We start from the raw sequence: 15,621 nt of genomic DNA, 5'->3' as shown, positions 1-15,621 counted from the left end.
GTGAGCTACAACACGTGTGAATCATTATCTACCAGGAGGATTATTAGACACGCAGCACCAGGGGTTTTATTGGGAGCTGGTTGCATAGGCTGCCTCTGCCTGGCATATACCAAAAGCTTCCAAAAGGAAAGCAGGTGTTTAGGGTAAACCGTATTTTTTGTACATACAGTTTAGGAACAGTGAGCCACTCTTATCAGTTGTGGGTATGATGGGAACCCTCCCAAAATCCAAGTTCCGGATGCTAGTCAAGGGCCAGCCTGTAAGTAACCCTTTGAAAGGACAGCAAGCCTGCAACGTTAATTCATTTCTGCACAATGAAACATTATGTAACATGTTAATATAATTGCTATTTTAACATAATTAATGTCACTATAGTTTCTATCGTGTTTATGAATGAGTTTTATAATAAAATTGTTGGGAAATTAAGGGAATGATTAACAGTTCAGGAGAATGGTTACCTCTGGGGTGACAAATGTAGAACTTTAGTGATATGAGAAATACTGTTTCCTTGTTATTTTAAAATTTTTATTATACATATATTCTTTTTCATATTCTTTTCCATTATGGTTTATCACAGGATATTGAATATAGTTCCCTGTGCTGTACAGTAGGACCTTGTGTCTATCCATCCTGTGTATATCAGCAGTAGTTTGCATCTGCTCATCCCACACTGCCACTCACTCCCTCCCCCACTCTTCCTCTTCCCTGGCAACCACAGGTCTGTTCTCTGTGTCTTTGAGTCTGTTTCTGTTTCATAGATACGTTCATTTGTGTCATATTTTATCTTATTTTAGTAGTATTTTTGGCTGCATCATGTGGCTTGCAGGATCTTAGTTCCCCGATTAGGGATTGAACTCAGGCCCTTGGTAGTGAAATCACGGAGTCCTAACCACTGGACCACCAGGGAATTCCCTGTCGTATTTTAGATCATATGGTTGTCTTTTTGACTTACTTTGCTTAGTACGATAATCTCTAGGCCCATCCATGTTGCTGCAAATGCAAGCCTCAGTGTTTTAACTGTAAAATGGAGGTGATAACACCTGCCTAACTCTACTCCTTGTTGTGAGGACTAGAAATTACAGTATCCAGCTGGCACACAGTAGGTGCTCTTGGGTCATGCTGGTCTAGGAAGGGCACTGGAGTAGATGTTAGCTTGCTGAGGACCAGAAGAAGTCAGCAATAAACTGATGGATGAGCTCTTAAACACAGTAGGTGGCTCTATTGTAGAAAGGAAGCTTCCAGGTGAGAGCTTGAGTTGAAGAAGCCCATTTGAGACATTGGGTATTGAGGCCAATCTTCTAGGCATCAGGCAGGTTTAGGACAGTCACTTTACCAATCTAGACTACTTCTGCAATAATAATTGATACCCCAGCTGAGGACCTGCTGTGTGCTCACCTCTGCCTTAAGTGTTTTATACAGTCTGTTCTGCCAGCTGTGCAACACTGCATAGCAAATATTATCTTCATTTCAGAGCTAAGTAAACTGAGGCTAGAGGGTTACCTGCCCAAGCTCATACCATTAGTAAGTGGCAGAGACGGGCTATGAGCCCAATTAAAATTTTATATTATTACGTTCTCCAGAGTGATTTATTTTACCCTCTCGGTCAGTTGTCAGTCATTTTGAGAGCCTAGAACGTGCTGGCACTGGGGATTGAAGATCAGTTAAGACATAGGCCTGCCTCTTTGCTTCCAGCCTAGAGAAGGGAATGGATGAGGCCGTGTGTACCGTGTGTAGGTGCTGGTTGGGAGGCAGTGTAGCCTGGTTAGCAACACGGCTCTGCAGCGGACTGCCTGGATTCACAGCCGGGCTCTGTGATAGCTTTGCTGCGGAAACTGGGGTAAGTTAATTTTTCCATGGTCTTCAAAACAAAGAAAAAAGCTGTAAAATGAGGATCATATCGAAGGGAGGGTTAAGTGAGTTAATATTTCTGATTCAGTTAATAGACACTATACTATTGTACTTTTTCTTTAAGAGCAATAGACAGTGACGGTGGAAAGGGGCATCCTGAGCTCGAGGAGTGGCATGTAGAAAAAAAGTGAGGTGAAATAAGGCACATTTTAGGAACAGATAGCAAAGAGAGCGAATGCTCAGTATAGCAAAAAATTAAGCTCTTTTAAAAAGATGTTTTATGTAATATAATGCTGTAGTCATGTCAAAAATATGAATTCTGTGATTGAATATTTCAAGCTACTTTAAATTGTATCCATAATGGAAATGGATGACGGTTATATTTGTACCACTAGATGGTGGAGTTTTCAAATTTCAGTAGGCAATTAGCCTACCCTATTTTTAAATCTTCCAGTATTTCAAATTATAATTATTTTCCTGCAGTAGAAATTAATAATTTTGTGTCAGGTTCATTTACAAATGCTTAAGTTTGCTATTTTTCTAAATTACATATGAGAGGGGCTTAAGATAGCAAAAATTATTTCTCTGGCATAATACTGATTGCTAAGCATTTATTGGATGATTTTGGAGTCATACTTGTAAGTACACTTATTTCATGTAATACCTTTAAAAAAGCAGATGTTGTGTGGTTGATAATTGGTAAAAGTCATTTACTGTGTGCAGTGAATGGCGTGCACCTCACTCAGGTAGCTCTCCGTATGTCAGAATCATTCATAATCGCACATTGCTTCACCTGTAGGCGGATACTATTCCTGTAGCTATTATCAACCTGTTGATGGACTGCCAGAATCTCTGTTTCAGGGAGAGAAAGAGGAGTTGGGGTGAAGTAAAAGATTTTCTGCTGAGATTACCAATGTAAGCAGTAGAAGTTAACAGAGTTGGAACAAGAGAATTCTCTTGACAGGTATATTTTTAGGCTGTGGTCTACGTTATTTCTAATTTTCAGATGATGTTTTCAATTAATCTGATGGTTATTCACCTTGAGGTTTGCCAACAGCAGTGCAGAGTACCATGGTACTTATGAGGAAACCTGGGGCTTTGGAGCTGGACAAACAGATCTGGGTTGAGAGCTAGTAGCTGTGAGGCCTTGGGTGAACAATACTTTTTTAGCTTGTTTCTTCATATCAAGAGAGGATAATGATAATCGCCACGCAAGCTTGTTGAGAAAAGGAGATGGTACGGAAAGCTTATATACCTATATAAACTGAACATACCTAACAAAATGTGGCCTTTCCTGATCAATGTGGGGTTTTAAGTTATTAGGCTATTTATAATATATGGATAGCCTTGAGGGGAGACTAATGCATGTATGACTGTATTTACATGTCATTGTAAACAGATGACCCAGGCTACTGTGCATTTAAAGTTTCTTTAGCTACATTTAACCACTTCTATCTGTCCTTACCCAACATCTTGTCTTCTGTAGTAGTTAGTCCTTAGGCCTGGTATATGCTTGCTACTCTGTTTTAATTTTGTAGTTTCAGGCTTCTAGAGGTCAACAAATTAGATTATCAAATTTGTCAAAAAAATGAATCTAAAGTAGGAATGAGTTGTATGGGATCTGAAGAAGGTGTTTGCTATGAATAAAGTATGTGGATTGTAACAGATTCCTTTGAAGTGGGGAGGCTTGGAAGTCTTTTATAAAAACATTTTGTATTAAGATTAAAAAAATAAATTTAGTAAATGCATACATAAGCTTTCATCTTACAAGCAACTATCAATGGTGAAGTTGCTAAAGTAGTGTTGGTAACATTATTTAAGGTAAAATACATTGAAATTTCCAATCAGATCTTAAGGGTCTTTTTTTTTTTAATCCTGTTTTCACAAATCAGATAACTATACTGAATTAAAATCCTGTTAATGAATTTATGTATTTATTTACAGCTATGACTTCACGCCTATGGATTCCTCTGCAGTCTATGTGTTAAGTAGTATGGCTCGTCAGCGTCGTGCATCTTTGTCTTGTGGAGGACCTGGAGGTCAAGACTTTGAAAGATCTGGATTCAGTAAAAACTGTGGCTCCCCGGGATCCTCACAGCTCTCTTCCAATTCCTTGTATGCTAAAGCTGTCAAAACCCACAGCTCAGGGACTGTGAGTGCCACTTCTCCTAACAAGTGCAAAAGACCAATGAATGCCTTCATGCTTTTTGCCAAAAAATACAGAGTTGAATATACTCAGATGTATCCAGGGAAAGATAACAGGTAAAAATAGTGATAATTCTGACTATATAACAATTCAGTAACACTTCTGTGCAGTTCAGGGGAGCTGGGATAGTTAAGTTATTCAGTAGCTTTCATTATTGAATTCTGTTTTCCAGGTTGATTTTAAAGTAAAATGTTTAAGTGGAATTTTTAGGGTCATGTGTAACTGTTTTATAATACCTAGACAGATAATTAGGTTAGCTAAGAGGTAAGGATCTGCCTTCTAAAATAATATTAAATGTCACTTGCCTGTTAGATGACACAGTTCTAACAATTGACTGTTCCATCTTTACAGAAAAGACTAGCACCTTCTTGTGTCAGATCTCAAGGATGTACTTGTTTTACAACTGTGTCATGCTATGGGATGTGCAGGCATTGGCAGTTTGTAATGACTGCCAGATTTGTCAAAAGACTACGAGGGGTCCTCACTAGAGCCCAGGGATAAAAGTTAACAGTGCGAGTCCTTCCTGCTGTTTGCTTGTGCCCATACCTCATCTCTTAGAATCCTCTACTGCTCGCTTGCTCTCAAACCAACCAAGTTCTCCACGAATTAAAATTATCTTCTCCATTCTTCCTAGTTCCCCTTAATCCTTGATATTCTGAGAAAAGTCAAATGATTATGCACATAAAATAATTCAGCTTTGAATTCCGGTTTTAATGACTCATGATCTTTTTATATATATACATATATATATATATGAGATATATTGACATATGACATATTAGTTTCAGGTGCACAACATAATGATTTACTATTTGTACATATTAAGAAATGATCACAACTAGTCTAATTAATATCCATCACCATACATAGTTAGGAATTTTTTTTCTTGTGATAGGAACTTTTAAGATCTATGTTCTTAGCAATTTTCAAATATACCACACAGTATTATTCACTGTACTCACCCTGCTGTACATTACAGCTCCATCACTTAAAACTGGAAGTTTGTACCTGTTGACCATCTTCACCCATCTTGCCCACCCCAAATACTTCCATTTTAAAAAGAGAAGCTTCTTATACCAAATGCATCTGTGACTTGGAAATTGATACATATGTGAATACTTTTTAATCAATTTCACTAGTAAATGTGTCAACCATTATATAGTACCTTTAACTCGGAGACTATAAAAACTGGTTTTTATTTTACTAAAAGAAGATGCAGTGCAATGTTGAATTGCATCGACTTACTGGATTAAAAAATACATACATTTACTACATTTTAAATTTCTTTTCAAGTAGAGCTTCTGTGGCGACTGTTCTAAAGCTCAGATGCCTGTTTTCTAGCTTCCATGTCAGCCATTGTGAAATCTTTTGTACGTACTTCATGCAGTCATTCCAGACCACCTGTTTCGTATGAGTGTCATGAAATTAAGGGTTAATGAGGGTTAAGCTCTTCACAAAAGGGAAACAGTCTGTGTCTGCCTGTTCTGGATGAGACCATTTTAGTAGTTTTGGGAACAAATTAATAAACAGGGAACAGCTTCAAATTTCTATCATGATGGGTCTTACCAGTTTGACTTTTTCCCCTTTGAGTTTATCCAGTTTTCTTAAGTAGTAAGTGTAACTGTGGCCTAAGGTTTATTTGGTGGTGTCTTTGGAGGTAAGTGGTAAGTGTGCATAGTTAGCGCCACCACATTTTCACGGCGGTTGCATGAATGAAAAAAGGCTTATCGTGACTATTTGATGGGTTATGGGCACAAACAGAAAGTAAGAATACCTTTCAATACAAGGTGAATATGCTGCTGATACTAAACACTGTCTGCCTTAATAATCTTAAACATCTTTGGAAGACCGATGTACCCAATGGTAATTCAAACAAACCATTTCGTTGAAATATTTAACTTTTTTCTTCAAATCGAAGCTGTGTAAAATATCCAGTTTTTAGCCCTTTTAGATATTGGCCCTATTCTAGGAGGCTTTAATTGCCAAGATTACGATGAATGGACCATGACTTCAGATTTTACTGGAAATGAGTACAGTAGTCTTGACCTTTCTCCTTCTCTATGTTGGACGAGATTTTTGTCTTTCAACTTTCTACTTCTTCCTAAAGTAGCAGCACTTGACATGAGTTTTCTGAAAAATTCTTGCTTTCAACACTGTGTAAATGTTTCTTTTACAGAGCCATAAGTGTGATCCTTGGTGACAGGTGGAAGAAAATGAAGAATGAAGAGAGGAGAATGTATACATTAGAAGCAAAGGCTTTGGCTGAAGAACAAAAACGTTTAAATCCTGACTGTTGGAAAAGGAAAAGAACCAATTCAGTATGTTTCAACAAGTAGTTGCTTAAAGTGATCTTGACTTAACTCCAAAATTGTACTAGCGTATTGGAGCGGTTGTTAGAAGCTTTAAATGGGCGTTGATGCTGTTTCTCAGCCTTCTTATCTTTCAGAACCTAAATAATGTTTGCACACCATCATATAAGGCAGGCTGCCTTTCGTCATTAGTGCCATTTACTCTTGTAGCTTGCAAAGTAGGAATGTTTGCTAGAGATGCTAAAGTAGAAGACTCTGAAATGAGTATTTCTGGTTGGGTTGAAAGATGGGGCTTATTAACTCATTACTATCACAGGAGAAGAATTTTCTGATTTGGGGTGGTATGTCTCAACAGCCTTTCTTTTCTTAATTGGTGATGGGCTGTGGAGGTGGGGACTTCTGACATTCGCACAGAATTTCTAGGTTAAAAATCTCAGCAAGGAGAAGAAATAGAAAGGCCCAGGAAGGCTAGTAAACAAGTTTGCACCATAATAATGCTGTATTGGATAGACCTGATTCTTAAAACTTTTCCATTACTAGACTAGCATCTTTTAAGTGTTTTCGATTAATTACAAGAAAACGTCACATGATTGATAGAACAGAATGAGCTCAATTTGAAATATCATTTAAAGACAAAGGGACAGCATCAGTACTTCGCAGCAGGAGGGCTGGCCAAGGATGTTCTAATTCATTCTCTGTATTTGTCTATTTCTGTATAGTAACATGTGGTTCTCATCTGTTTAAGAATTTCTTATAAAGAAGCAGTCAGCAGTCAGATTCCAGTATGAGGGTGACTGAACTAGATTTTTGAAGTTCTTTAGGATTCCATGTGGTAGGACTTGGCCTGGATCCCCTTTCCTGTCTGCTCATCCTAGTCGATCTCTCTTGTCTCAGCATTTTCATAAATTTTCTGGATGCTTGGACCATCAGGTATTATCAGACTTTAAAAAAATCACCACCTTTGAGAAAGCGATCTTTTTTAAATAGTATGGTTGTTAACATTATATTATCCATCTTAGCTTTCATTTGTAGAACTGCTGTGTATTTATGTGTAAACATTCACTGAGTTATTAATTTTATCTCCACAGGGCTCACAACAACATTAAACCAGGATGCTTATGTTCTTAAGTCTGTATTTGCATAAACATTGACTGTTGATGGAAAGACTTAAGAAGATCAAGGTCTCACCATTTGTCCTGAATCCGTGTGACCGTAAGATACTGATAGCATTGAGTCTTGAAATGATTGATTTAATAATATGAGTGAGGATTTGCTTTCTCCATTAGAGCATTAAGTAAGCTAAAACTATCAACATTGTAAACCAAATTGCCTTATTTTCTTCCAAACTTCATATATGTCTATCAGGTAATATAGGCTTGAAAATTGATATCCTGTGGTGCTAAAGTACAGTAGAAAGAGAGGAGAAGTGTATACATGTTTTATTTTAAATTGTACAAAGGGGGAATTTAAAAATATGTAACTGCTGTTTATACATTGGCTCCTTACTGCTTATTAATCTGTATTGTATACGTAATGGAGTGAAGCAGAAGCCGGGAGTTGGCCTTTCCTTGAGCAACCACCATATGGCTCAGCATCTGTGCCAAACACGGGGGCTCCTAGTCTGGCCAGTGCCAAGAGGTTGCCGGAACAGGGGGCAGGTGGATGGTGTCAGTGTCACAGCCTGAGAGCCACCTGCCACGGCTCCCGGAGCATGCTGAGTGGACGCGCCAGGTGGCAGCACCCACCCCTTGCTCGATGGAGACAGCCCAGGCCAAGGTAAAGTTAGTGAATAGCATTGGGGTATAGTCACTGTAATGGTGCTGTTAACGGTTGACACCATTGTATTTTTAACTTTTGTGTCCTGTATCTCCTCAGCCACATATCTTAATATCGTATTTGTCATCGTATCTCTATGGTGGGGGCAGACTTTGCACTTATGCAGTGCAACACGTGCACTTTACTTTCCTCCAAACTGTCTACAGTGAGAGCAAACACAATGGCAATACAGCTGCTTATGCTCTGAGCTACAATCATGGCTTTTCATGTTACTTACCCAGTGGTGTTTCTGGTTAGGAATCACAGCTGTAAAATTGAATTTCAGTTCATTACACTTCTTCATGATGTTGCCCCTAAATTTTGCACACTATATTCTTGTATATTATTTCAAATAAAATGAAAAAATTGTTTATCTCTGACTTCCACTGATTGATCCTGACTGACCTTTACCAATGAGTCATCAGAATAACAGGTTCAGGAGATGGAAAATATTTTAGAAGTGGCTTGTGGGATTTTAAACATTAAATTTAAAATAAAATGTTAATGACAGGGCAAGGGCAATAGAAAACTAAGGACCTAGATTACCTACTATTTATAAGAAATCTTATAGAGTAAAAGTTATTTTTAACTTGGCATCTCTGTTACAAAGTTGAACAGCCCCGAAAGTCTGTTTTTAATAAAATGACACACAAGAGTGTAAAGACAGCCTTGCTCTATCTTTATTAAAGATACAGTTACACAACATTTAGCCCTACATCTTAGCTTTGGGATATGCCAGTGGTTCCCAAACTTTGTTGCATGTTGGAAACACTTCAGGATATATATATATTTTTAAATACTAATGCTTGGCTTCTACCCCCATACGTGTTAATAAGGGGTACAAATTGGGCATCAGGGTTTTTTAAAGCTTCTACCAGTGAGTCTAATATGCAGCCAAATATGGAAACCACTGGGCTACCTACTTATCCAGTGAGGAAGGATGCCAGTTGGGGAGAAGCAGTGTACTTACTAGAAGTTGGTCGAATCCCTTAAGCAGCAGCGGGGACTCTGTGATGGGAAAGAAGTTTTAGATAGCCTCACAGAAAAGCCTGAGAGGAGAGACAAGAGTTTGGTATCTTTCTGGAAAAAATCAGGTCCACAGAGTTGGAAGGTGGTGGTGATGAATCAGTTTTGACATTTTATGCTACGTAAGGTAGAAGGGCTTCAGAGGTAAACAGGAAAGATCAACAGGAAATACAAAAAATTCAATTACATTCTTAAAATAGTAGATGGCAGCTGTCCTTTAGAGTATGTGTTAAATTGCCAACCTTGGATAGGTTAGCACAAAATGGACATTAAGAAATACTTCACATTATTACTGAAGAGCAGACATAGCTTTTTGAAGCAGTTGAACCATTATGGGATAAACTGGTGCAAATTCTTTGCCTTCTCTGCTTTTAACTGATTGAACATAAGCTTCCAGGGCACCCCTGAAAACCAAAAGAAAACAAGGATCAGAAGGTTATACAAATGAAATAAAAGAGCTCGGAGGATGCCAACACCTAAAAGCAGCCCATTTCTGGAACTGCTTTGCCCAGTCGACCAGCCCTCAAACACTTGTTGGTCGCGTTCCTGTGGTTAAGGTGCAGAGCTGTGCACGGTTTTCAGCCTGCGTTGCACTTAGTGGTCTCATCACCCAATCGGAGGCTCTCTGGCGCCTAAGATTCCCAGTTTCCCTTTCGTGGTCTTTCCTACTGAAGAGACTTCTGCGGAGCCAAGCGCAGCCTGTGTCGACGCGCTGAGCTCACGAGGGGGCGCCCTGCACTGTGCAGTGTGCACGGCACTGCCGGAGGCAGGGCCCTCGCTCAGCACACACTGACACTGGCAGGGCTTTGTATTCCTGTTACCACAAGTAGGATAAATTGTTCTTAGGCTCCAACTGTTGGCCTATTAGGCGACGAGAAGGCAGGCAGTCTGAATTTAGCCAAGAGTATGATAATGATGTTCTCATGAATTAGATCCGGGGCTCAGCAAACCAGCCCACAGGTCAAGTCCAGCCCTGTGCTTGTTCGTTTATGCATATTTTTCATTATTGGTCTATTTAAGTTCCAAGTAGAACAATTTTTTGTCATAGCCATGAAGTTTCACACTCTTGAGAGTAGAGCATTTCCATAAACATGTAAGTTAATACCATAACTCGGCTCACATAACTGTCTCAAGTCCCATCTAATGTGTAATTTTTCACTCTTATTTGCTCCCAAACACTGAAAATATGCATCCTCTGTCAGGCTTGGCCGTTATTTTCATTTCACTGCAGGGGATATACTTGCCAGGCGTGTGTCCAGCTCTGCTCACACCACAGCGCCCTGCAACCCCACTAGCCACTGTCATGGTTTCATACACAACTGAATCTCCAATCTCTCATTTCCAGCCCTGACCTCCCTCCCGATCTCTGTGTTCTGGACATCTTTATCTGATTCCTTCCAGGTCTCCCTGAAACTCACCTGTCAGAAACCTAGGGCTGTCCGAACCCATGGAACCTATAACACTGAGAGTGAGCCCCAGTGTAAGCTATGGACGCTGGGTGACCATGATGTCCATGTGGGCTTCCCAGCTGTAACAAATGGGGCCACTGTGGAGGAGGGGGTGTTGATAATGGGGGCGGCTGTGCAGTGGGGGCAGGGGACATAGGGAAAAATCTGTGCCTTCTCAAATCTGCTGTGAACCTAAACCTGGTCTAAAAACTATCAAAGGAAAAGGAAAAAACAAACCTAGGATAAAAAAACCCAGGCGAAGGGTAGCGTTCTTCCCCTTCCCCTATTTCAGCAAAGGACACCATCATCTCCCCAAGGTCTGTATCTAAAATTCTTTTAGTCCTACCACCACTTTTAACTTACCCCACGTTACCACATCCGGTCCCTCCTCTCCCCTTCAGCTTCAGTCTCAACCCTGCCATCTAGTGCCCTAATTGCTGCTGTAGCCTCGTAGGTGGTGGTCACCCTGGTGCCATCAGCCCTGCACTAGAGGACCTGCCACACTACAGCCAGAGACGGCCACCTGAGGCTCGTGACCTGCCATGCCCTCTCGCCATCGGGGCAGTGTCTCCACTCACAACCCCACCGAACACCAGCTTCATCAACAACCTCCCCCAACGCTGTGCGACTGCTGGGTTCCAAACCGTTTGCTGTGCCCTAAAAAGACCCGCAAATCATTAGTTTCCGTTGTTCGCGTTACCGACACAGGCAGAACAGCTCCATCCAGCTCACTGGTGACTCTCAGCCCAACCCTGAGAGACCTGGATGCTCGTGCAAATGCCACTCTGAAAGAAAGATGTCTCTGCCTAACAAGGTCGGGCTCCAAAAAGGGCCTGTTTCCGTCGACCACACTGGCCTGTCTCATTATTAGCAAGACATAGCTTCTTCATTAACCGTCCTTATCTTTGGAACGCAGCAAGACATAGCTTCTTCATCAACCGTCCTTATCTTTGGAACGCCCCTCCCCGCTTTCTTCCTCGTAGAGCTTTTACACAGGACCAGCCCAAATGTCTTGTTTTTGATAAAGCCTTTCCTAACTCGAGGCAGCACAAAGCTGAATCCACCGTGGAGTCACATCAAGTGGAAAGGTCTGGGACTTCTGCACCAAGAGCGTGGCTTAGCCAGACCCCAGCATCTGGGGACGGATCCCTGAAGGCTGGCTTCAAGTGAAGTAATACTTTACTACTCATGCTAAAGTAATCAAACTAGAAACCAGCTCTGCGGGGGCCTGGCAGGCTCTTAGTTAAGAAGCACCACTGGGACATCAGGCTCTGCGCCCCCCGCCCCCCCGGCCCCGCACCGAACTAGCTGTGTGATCTGGGCTACATTTTGAGCCTATTTGCTCATCTGCAAAGTGGGAAGAATACCTACATGATTTAGTTTTGAGAGTTAAAGGATCGTACTGTGAAGAACCTGGCTCTCTTCCAAGTACATCTATGAACCTATGAAGCACTCAAATACCGTTTTCCCCACCGCGCTTCTGATGGCCTCAGATTCTCCATGTAAGGAGCAAGTTGTTTATGCTTCTACCACGCATGACCACATTGCCGTGAAAGGATCTGTGTGTGGGTTAGTTTCCCTCTTAATATGTAACAACTCTGAGGCTTGGGGCTGTTTTCTGCATTTATGTAGCCCCAGGACCTAAGTGCTTGCCAAATGCAGGGTGAACGAATTAAAAAAGTGAATTAGATACAGGAAGACAGAGAACTGTAATGAAAAAGACAAAAGCAATGAAGAAAGGAAATAAAAGAGAAGCATGAGTGCAGGGATCCTCAAAAGTACAGGCAAGCAAAATGGAATTTAATGCCCTTAAAGAACAATGTCCTGTGAGATGCCTTATTCATGTCAGGGCTGAGCCTTAGATGAAGCTGTTTCTCTGTGAAAAAACTTGTTTCTTTTAGTAATGCTATTTAAGTTGCTATGGCATCCTGGGCAAACGCCCCACTCCCAACATGTAGTCCCTCCAGATTCACACAAGGTAGAGAAACCCCCAAGGGCTCCAACTGTCTTTGAGACAATGGTGTATATGTATCAGTCTAAGAAATTAATGCACTGAAATTCACAGAAACTGTAATTCTGCAATGAATGGGTTAGAGTCATTTTTATCTAATCAATGGACAAAAATCCACTTAGTTTCATCTGCTTTCAGAAGGATAAGATATTACATAAAACTAGACAATATGTGGAAGAAAGTTCAGAAATGAGTTCGGTTAGTGTTTTTGGTTTTCATCAAAAACACCATCAGAACTACGGAGAGAAAAAAGATTAAAGCTGCCCTCCCACGTAAAATCAGAGCAAGATTTTCAAGCAATTATTACTTCATTTGCTTGAGCAAAACATCAGCTTTCTTGGAAGTCGGGCCAAGCATTATGTAAGAGTCTCAACTCTGGTTTGTATCCAAAATAGGAAGATTATTAAAGTTACCCTTATTGAAAAAAGAAATTAGTATAGGAATTGTGCAAACAATTAGCAGAGGGGAGGGTTTGTGGTAACATGGCAACACTGCCCAATGTGATACAAACTAACCAAGTGGAGGATTTTACGGAACACACAAAATTGATCTTTGTCAGGCAGGACCTATCAGTGTGCTTAGTACAGAGATACCTAAATGACTTAAAAAACTACCATGTGCCTTCGCAGGCCTTCCCCTGACTCCATCCTCCCCTGGGTCTCACCTCAGGCACCCAGTTCCCAGAACTGGAAGGGATCTCACACCATAGGAACACCTGAAAGATGTTCCTATGTGGAGACCAAACCCCCACCTCCAACAACAGGGATCCTGGGGTTCTGCAGAAGTGGAGCAGCTGAGGGAATGGTTCCCAGCCCGTGGGCCCTGGACGCCCGGAGGAGGGCAAGGGGTCCAAGGATGCACGGGGCACTGAGAACTGTGTGACGATTGTACAGGTGAAAAGTACCAATAAGCAAATAAAGTCTGTATACAGTTGTGACACCATAAAGGTGTTCCCCTACTGAGACTCAGGAAAAACAAAGGAGAAGAGGCCACAGTCAGAAGAGTTGCTGTCCTACTGCCAATATCAAGAGTCGGTATGTATGCTGCCAATCCTACTTCTTGTGCAGAACTTGAGAAATCTTTCCATCACAACCTCAGTCTTCATCTTTGCCGAGAACGTAGTCAATACCTGCAGACCCCCAGGAGTTCGCCAGGCTGCCGCCCCGCCCCCAAGGGCGCACATGCCTGCCTGGCAGGGGCCGGGAGGTACCATCTTCCCCACTTCCCCCACTCGGCCCCAGGAGTCACTGATGACTCCACTTTTAAAATTAACTTGACTAAGATCCATTCAAGCTCTAGAGAAATGTCTGGTGTCAAAAGGAAGCAGAAAGGAAGGCAGAAGAGAGGTCATTACTTGCCGTTTGTTCCGCAGCAGTAGCTGCTATACCCTCGATCTGCCCTACTTCTGACGACTTAACACACTGCGCTGGGAGGAGATGAGTCTACAACAAGGTTTGCCCCCAAAGCTAAAACAAATTTACTGACATTTAAAGGGCAATACTCACCCTAGGTTTATCTATAGGGGCAAGAAATTCATCCAGTGGTGCTTCAGTATGCAGGGATGAAATCAGTTTTGCAATGACAGGTAAGAAAGGACGTTCTCTAGGACAGAGCTTCCTGCTTTGTTAGCAGCCTGGGCCGGAGCAGGAGCACAGGGTTTGGAGCCCCCGAGGAGGGCTTCATTCCCTGCTCAGGACCGAAGGCTCTGGTATCAGCCATGCGTGGCGTGATGCGCAGGCCTGATTCAAAAAGCTTGACAGCATTTCTGAGCATGGTTTTCAGTTGCTAAATATAGGCTCAGCAACAGCACTGCCGATGAAATCACTCGGGAGACATTTTTAAAAAGAAGCAAAAGGAAGCAGATTTGTGATGTGCCCACAGCAGGACAACTGTTGTAGATGAGCTCAGTCCAACTTGGTAGAGGACAAAGGTGCGCCCTGTTCCATCAACTGAGCCCTGCGCACTCCTGTACTAGCCAGTGGGCTGCAGCTGGCGAGTCAACGGGACTCGGGGAGGGCACCGCAAAGCCCCACACCAGCCCCGGCGGAGTCCCCCGTCCACACCTGGGGCCTCTTCTGAGGGCCGTTTAACCAGACGCCGCACTGACGGTGACAGCTTCACCGCGCGTCCCACCCCACTCCTCGCTCAGATACTCAGAGCTGAGAGGACAAGCGGCCAGCACGGAAGAAGAGCAGGGGCGCGGGCCACCCTCCTCTTTATCCACTGGCAGGGCCGGGCGCTCCCCCTGGGCGCCAGTCGCCACACTTGAGGACTCGGCGCCGCTCCCGGATCTGGCGGGCTGAGGCTTCCTCCACAACCCCCACAGCTTCCTTCCTCGGCGGCAGGGGGAGTGGAGTGGGGTGGGCTCGCACTTGGCGACTGTGCTGTGAAGCCCCAGCTGTGCTGCGGGGAGCCGCGGGCCACTTTAAGAAATCCCAATGCTGGCTCCCAGGGAGATTCCGAGGCAGTCAGGGTGTGGCCTTGACACGTGGATTTTTCAAAGCTCTGTAAGTGACTCTTGGGTGCAAACACAGCCGAGAACCACTTCAGCACACGAGCCCCAGGCTGGCTCTGGAGAACCCAACTCATCCCCTGCTCTTAGACTCAAGCAAAGGCTGGTTTGGTGCCCTGGTCCCCAGGCTAAGAGCATTAGGGTCCCTTGGAAGAGTCGAGAATGGCTTCCAAAGTGATTTAAGAGGTACAACTGCCTGGCTTTGGAGAATGAGGGTGACAGAGGAGTTGAATGATGGCTTAAAGGTTTTCTAGCTTGGCTGGATATAGGTGACAGTGACACCCCAACCAAGACAGGGAGTCTACATCGACAGAGGAATGGATAAATAAGATGTGGTACATATATACAATGGAATATTACTCAGCCATTATAAAGAATGAAATAATGCAATTTACAACAACATGGATGGACCCAGAGATTGTCATACTGAGTGAAGTAAATCAGAC

General features: G+C 42.5%; 2 protein-coding genes across 3 annotated transcripts in view; one reads left to right on the top strand and one right to left on the bottom strand.

The window, feature by feature from the left end:
• HBP1 (HMG-box transcription factor 1) overlaps nt 1-8,524 on the top strand; it is a 30,998-nt gene extending 22,474 nt beyond the window's left edge. For both annotated transcript variants that reach the window (XM_079930907.1, XM_079930908.1), the window contains 3 exons: nt 3,793-4,110; nt 6,231-6,372; nt 7,452-8,524. In XM_079930907.1, coding sequence (XP_079787033.1) covers nt 3,793-4,110; nt 6,231-6,372; nt 7,452-7,469 — 478 coding nt within the window. In that variant the 3' untranslated portion in view covers nt 7,470-8,524. The remainder of the gene's footprint in view (nt 1-3,792; nt 4,111-6,230; nt 6,373-7,451) is intronic.
• A 186-nt stretch (nt 8,525-8,710) lies between these two features.
• Nucleotides 8,711-15,621, bottom strand: part of COG5 (component of oligomeric golgi complex 5) — a 284,025-nt gene continuing 277,114 nt past the window's right edge. The window contains exon 22 of the mRNA XM_079930906.1: nt 8,711-9,608. Coding sequence (XP_079787032.1) covers nt 9,494-9,608 — 115 coding nt within the window. The 3' untranslated portion in view covers nt 8,711-9,493. The remainder of the gene's footprint in view (nt 9,609-15,621) is intronic.

This window comes from Stenella coeruleoalba, assembly GCF_951394435.1.
Source record: "Stenella coeruleoalba genome assembly, chromosome: 9".
Taxonomy (NCBI): domain Eukaryota; kingdom Metazoa; phylum Chordata; class Mammalia; order Artiodactyla; family Delphinidae; genus Stenella; species Stenella coeruleoalba.
Note: the sequence above shows the minus strand (reverse complement) of the source record. Positions and strands in the feature narration are given on the sequence as shown.